The following is a 6,000-nucleotide window of genomic DNA, read 5'->3' as shown; positions in this document are numbered from 1 at the left end:
TTGTCTTCACACATCAGATGTCTCATATTTTAAGCATACCTTTCATTGACACTGTTGTCTCCATCATAATCAAGTATACATACTTAACCCTCTGGTTCATTGTTGTTCGTAGTCAAAACTGACCAGAGATCATAATCGTATAATAATTGTATTTTAATTAAACAAATGTACTATATTTCATCTCAATAATGTTTTTTTTCTTTAAAACTTGGTATTTTGAGGAGATTATATGTATATAATAATAGGCCTATGATTTGATTTTGATTTTCAACCATAATGATTGGCTGTAACCATTATGACCGTTTTTGTATCATGGTTACAGACAATCGAGAAAGCTTTTTGTTACACAATCTAATACAAACATCAAAATTCAATAAAAAAAAATGAACAGGAATGCTTGACCAGAACTCGAGTAATCTGACTTCAACCTCTTAGTTGAGTCTTCTGGCTCAACTTACTGGTAAACAGTCTCAGACTGTGTGTGTGTGTGTGTGTGTGTGGCCGCGTTCACACTGCCTGCAGCAGACGCTCCCCAGCGGAACTCTGCAGAACTGACACTATTACAGTTATACAAATTGCAATATACTGGTGTTTTAAGTGAAGTCTTTGCTTTGGTTTTGCAATTTTGTCCACTTTTTGTATTTTAGCATTCTTATGCGACTTAATTTTCATGGTAAATAAATCTCTAGTAAAGCAAATCTCTGTTTATTGATATACGGAAAAAGTAAACATGTAAATATAAGAATTATCAATAACAGAGAACAGCAGTGGTCTTGCCTATTACCCTAAACTCTGCAAAGATGACTATAAATTGCCAGTGGGTGTTTCTGTGCAATTTTGTCCCTGTGAATTAATCTTCTTTAAAAGACACACTTGAAAACTTGAGAAATGACACACAATAAAAATGTTATGTTCACAAGTGAGCATTACCTTGATTTTCTTTGTTTTTCTTCCACATCAGAAGCCTCATATTTAAAGCATGCTCTTCGCTGACACTGCATAGTCTCCACAGTAAATAAGTACACTTAAAAACAGTGCAATTTCAAACTTTATAAAAATGTTATAAAAATAAATTTTGTTCTGTTATGGTAAAAATTACACCACAACTAAAGGCAATCTTACAGGCGGTACTGTGCAGACACGCCCTGTCTGTAAAGTACAGCCTCCTTCATACTGTATAAATAATCATCTGAGAGATGTGACGGATGCAGAGGCTCTTCCGCTGAGGACCTTCAATCTGAGGTAGGATGAGTTTAAACTGAAGTCTGTTAAATATTGCAATATTACAGATATACTGTCATATATACTAATGTCTTCAAAGAGTTCAAAATATATTCAGATTATAAATTAGAATTATGAATTACATTTACTGAATTTTATTGAAATGTATTGATTTAATATATTTTTTAAATGTACACAGAGTGGCTTTGTGGCACTTTTTAAAAAACATTTGTAGTCCTAACTCACAGAAATGCTACACCTTTAAGAATCTACATAAAATGTTTTACAATAATGTATTGTAAAATATCTATTTTTAATATTATTTAGCATAAAATAGCATTTTTATCTTACAATCTTACATTCAATATAAAAATATAACATTTTTCCATTATTAAATTGCCAGTTTATAATCCAATTCTATTTACAGTTTATATGTTTTATTTACAATATTTTGTTTTTGATTAAGATTTTATGCCATGGGTGCCATGAAACTCTGCTTCCTACTCTTCTGCCTCTCCTTGGCATTACTTGGTGTCTCTCCTGTGAAAAGACTTAACAATATTGATGACTTGACAAACACTGAATATGGCAAGTCTAAGCCACGTCATGGACTCCAGTTATTGTTCTGGTTTGCCCAACAAGCGAATATTGATCAAAACAACAATAAAATCCTTTTGAATTTTTATCCTAATAGTGGTGCATTTGGATTCCGTCGGTTTGGAGATAGAGAAGGCATTCTCGAGGGATCGGAACATGGACAGTATAACTATGAGGTTGGCAATCTAAATTCAAGAAGATATCGTGCAGCCGCTGCTTTGCCGGCTTATGTGCAGATGTATTACAATAAAACAAAGTAACTGGCATTACTTTTTTGAAAAAGTAACTCAGATATTTTCTTGTAAATTAAAAAAGTAATGCGTTACTTTACTAGTTACTTGACAAAAGTAATCTGATTACGTAACTCGCGTTACTTGTAATGAGTTACCCCCAACACTGATAATGGCGATTTGCTAGAAAGAAACATGGACAGGCTTATTGTCTCTTTGGATGAAACCACAACAAACAGAATACACAATGTGTTTATTGCAGCACATAACCGAGGCAACCTTGACTTTAATTCTGATGACACTTATGAGATTGATCCTGATCTGCTCTCGCAGATCAGACAAACTTATCCCTGCACAGGTAATGAACAAGAAAATAAAAACAGATGCAAACAGTTTCTGAAAAGGATAAGATATAGGACTAGCAGCTGTAGCTCTAACTCCCGAATGAAACGCTCACCCTATTCCCAATGCAATACATTTGATAGCATTAAACTAGAGATTAAAACAACTACGCAAGGTTACTCAAAACTCATATGGGAGAATATAACTCTCGGCATAATGAAAACATACAAATATGTATACATTGATATTTGCCAAAACACTCATTCCAGTGATACTAATGAAGATCCGATGCGGGTCGAGAAAGCATATTTCCTCATTTCTGACTCATCTGGGGCTTTAGATACTTCTGTCTCACTGAATGCTGGTCTCCAACCCCGACTGCGACTGTACACATCACTTTTTAATTATGTTTTGAAACGTCTAGACTTTTGGTATGGACCAGAGTTTGATGGAGCTAACAGAGTGATTCCCATCAGAATAAAGGGGGTTGACGCTAGTCTGCAGCTCTACGCTGAATACGGAAAAGCCTGCGCTCGACTCTACATCAAGAAAACCTTTAGCAACTGGAAGGATGTTCTTAAAAACTCATGGGTGGGGTTCTACAAAAGTTCACAACATGAAAATAATGACTATTACACATTTCAGTATGCTGTGAACTTTGCATTGATCGACAACACTACCACAGAGGATTATGATATTTACCAGTACGATGCCAGTTTGACTATTGCTCCTGGAGTTCAAATCCGTTTCCTACTGGACAACGAATATGACAAAGTTTTAGCACAAACAACGCCCTGGGAAAGTGATGTAAAAGTGACATCAATTTGTAACAAAGGGAATCTTCAGCCTAACCCTTCATCACCCTGGTCTTTTCCAGAATTTTTTTATGAACCAGGGTACTATGATGCTAACAATGTCATCCCTATTAAAATACGGTGGTATGATGCTGGTCTGCAGCTCTACACTGAAGACGGTAAAGCTTGTGCTCGACTTTATATCAAGAAAACCTTCACAGACTGGAAAAATATCTTCTGGAAGTCATGGGTGGGGTTTTACACTAGTTCACAAGGTAAAAATAGTGATTATTACACATATCAGTATGCTGTGAATTTTGAAAAGATGGAAGGTGGAACCGAGAATTTTGATATTTATCAGTATAAATCCAAATTAACCATTGCACCTGGAGTTCAGATCCGTTTCATGATAGACAAAGGTTATGAGAATAAATTAGTGCAAACTGAGCCCTGGAAGAGTGGTTAAAAACTCACCATTAATGAATCAAGTTATTTACCTTCATTTATATAGCGCTTTTTACAATACAGATTGTGTCAAAGCAGACATAAACATACATTATGACGTATCATAAAACCTTTAAAGCAGGATAATATCGTTCTAATAGTGACATTTCCTTTTTTTCGGAGGTCTTCCAAACTTAACATATATGTGTTATTTGTAACAATATTAATCTACTGTCTGTGTCTTGATAAGTATGACAATTAATAAATTGTTCTAATAAACGTTCCATTAACTGTTAACCACAGATGTCTCTAATATATACATCTTTATTTGTTATTAACAAATGAATTATTCTAAATGAGATAAATTAATCTTGACATGTAAATCATAATATATAATTAAAAATATTGAATTTTACTGCAGTGTATCAATAATACAAAACAGCCTTGCTCTGCTTGTTTTATTCAACTGGTCTATTAAAATGCATCTATCTAATGAAAGTGACTTGAGTCTGTGTCCTTGTTTTAATATTCCACTGGACAAAACTGTATTTTCTTTAGCAGTGGTTTTATAGGTTGGTTTCAAAAACTTGTTTCAAGAATATTTTTGTGAATTCCATTGTCTTAAAATTTGGGTAATTCTGTCACATGTTTTAGAGGTGATTAATTTGTACAATTTATTAACTGGAATATTTGTTGGCCAATCAAATGACTTGATATTTTTAGGTTTACCGTCATTCCTTTGATGGTCATAAATATGGCAGATGAGCAGGAAAAGTCATGTGACTGAAACAGATGAATAAGAATAAATCTACATAATAGAGCACAGTGTTAGCATATTGTTTAGTAACTTAACCATACTCGCTGTCAATACTAACAGGAATATGGACAATATTGACTGACAGTTTTAGATTTAAGTAGATTTCATGTTTACTCAAAAATTTTATAATGCTAATAAAACAAATGTTTCAAATCACTTTAAAAAAATACATAATTATTAATTTCTCCATTAGTCATTGGTAACACATCAGCAGATTTTTGTTTTGGCAAGAGTGGCTGGTTTATTCTTTAATGTAACAATTCAGTTTCATTTTGATCAGTTGATTCTAGGAACATCAACTTCAGCTTTCCATGAAAGGAAATTAGACCAACACACCCACACACAGCAAAAGCATTGCACGTGCAGTTAATGAAGAGCTTGTGAAACATAGAATGAGCTTGACAGACACTTAGTAATTTCATTTATTTTGAACAAAACCACTACCTGCTCACCAGATCATTTGGACATCGACCCTTTAATCTAAAGGTTATTAGAGCAACATTTATTTTGTTCTTAACCGTAAATGTTTATTATTGAATGAAAGTTATTACGCATCAATATACTGTGCATTTTCAGAGAACATGGAGGATGGTAATAAGATGTATTTTCAATTTTTATGAGCACGAGTCCAATTTGGCCACTGAACCCAGAATACAGATCTATTTCCAGAAGAGTGTATAAGAACTCCCCATTAATAAATCAGATTATGACAAATTAAGAATATAAAAAATATATAACATTATATATTAAGAATATTTAAAATACTAAATGCAGAATTATAAAAATAAACAATAAAAAAAAGAATATTTGGGTGTGTAGCTACAGTGTTTATGTACTTCATTGCTGTTGGAAATCTGCATCTTCAAGAGTCACAACTCGTGAAAAAATGAACAAAACACTCAGACCGAACTCAGGAGGTGAACTAATTTCTATGTCCTATAGGACTACATTTGCGGCTGTCACATCTAGAAAGAAAGATTTGGGCCAGAAAAAAAGAAAGAGTCGTTCTTGATCGACCCATCACAAGTTGAAATGCAAAATTTGCATGAGAAAGCAACGTTTAAAGCTATAGCGTGCAATGCTCATACACTCTCAGAAAAAAAGGCACCACAGCCTCTGCATGAACGTGAGAAATAGCTTTTTTACTGCTATATAAGAGAGGAACTATTTCACTTCGGTGGATGGGGACTTTAATGTGCAACTATAAAAGGCAAATACTAAAATGGCAATTGCTTTTAATTTTTAACACCATATGCTTTCACATGCTTCCACACTGTAAAAAATAAGTGTAATTTTAACTGTAAAATTTTGTAAAAATGCTACGGAAAAAAACTGTTAATAGGTTAACAGTAAGTTCCCGTACTATATACAGGGAAAAACTGTAAAATATCTAACCAGACATTTCATGTAATTTTACAGTAAAATGCTGTTAATTTTACAGTTTTTAGAAGTAAAAATAACAAATCAATGTATAATTTACAGTCAAAAACTGTAAACTGATATTCCCAGAATTCCCTGCATGACACTCCACATTTGAAAGTATTTTGTTTAAATA

General features: G+C 33.4%; 1 protein-coding gene across 1 annotated transcript; it reads left to right on the top strand.

Moving 5' to 3' along the window:
- The first annotated feature begins 2,492 nt into the window (after positions 1–2,492).
- On the top strand, positions 2,493–3,650 carry LOC107730429 (uncharacterized). Its single transcript, XM_016541274.1, has 3 exons — positions 2,493–3,192; positions 3,286–3,434; positions 3,510–3,650. Exons 1-3 carry the CDS (start codon positions 2,493–2,495, stop codon positions 3,648–3,650), a joined length of 990 nt encoding a protein of 329 aa, XP_016396760.1.
- The last annotated feature ends 2,350 nt before the right edge of the window (positions 3,651–6,000 follow it).

The sequence above is a fragment of the Sinocyclocheilus rhinocerous genome, unplaced genomic scaffold, assembly GCF_001515625.1.
Source record: "Sinocyclocheilus rhinocerous isolate Xijiao unplaced genomic scaffold, SAMN03320098_v1.1 scaffold1780, whole genome shotgun sequence".
NCBI lineage: Eukaryota > Metazoa > Chordata > Actinopteri > Cypriniformes > Cyprinidae > Sinocyclocheilus > Sinocyclocheilus rhinocerous.
The sequence above is the reverse complement of the archived record's forward strand: the minus strand, read 5'-3'. Positions and strand labels throughout refer to the sequence as shown.

Coding starts and splice junctions, on each gene's coding strand:
- LOC107730429 (XM_016541274.1), top strand. CDS start 2,493: ATGAAACGCTCACCCTATTCCCAATGCAATACATTTGATAGCATTAAA. Junction 3,193..3,285: donor ACAAACAACGCCCTGGGAAA/GTGATGTAAAAG, acceptor TTTATGAACCAG/GGTACTATGATGCTAACAAT. Junction 3,435..3,509: donor ATATCTTCTGGAAGTCATGG/GTGGGGTTTTAC, acceptor AATTTTGAAAAG/ATGGAAGGTGGAACCGAGAA.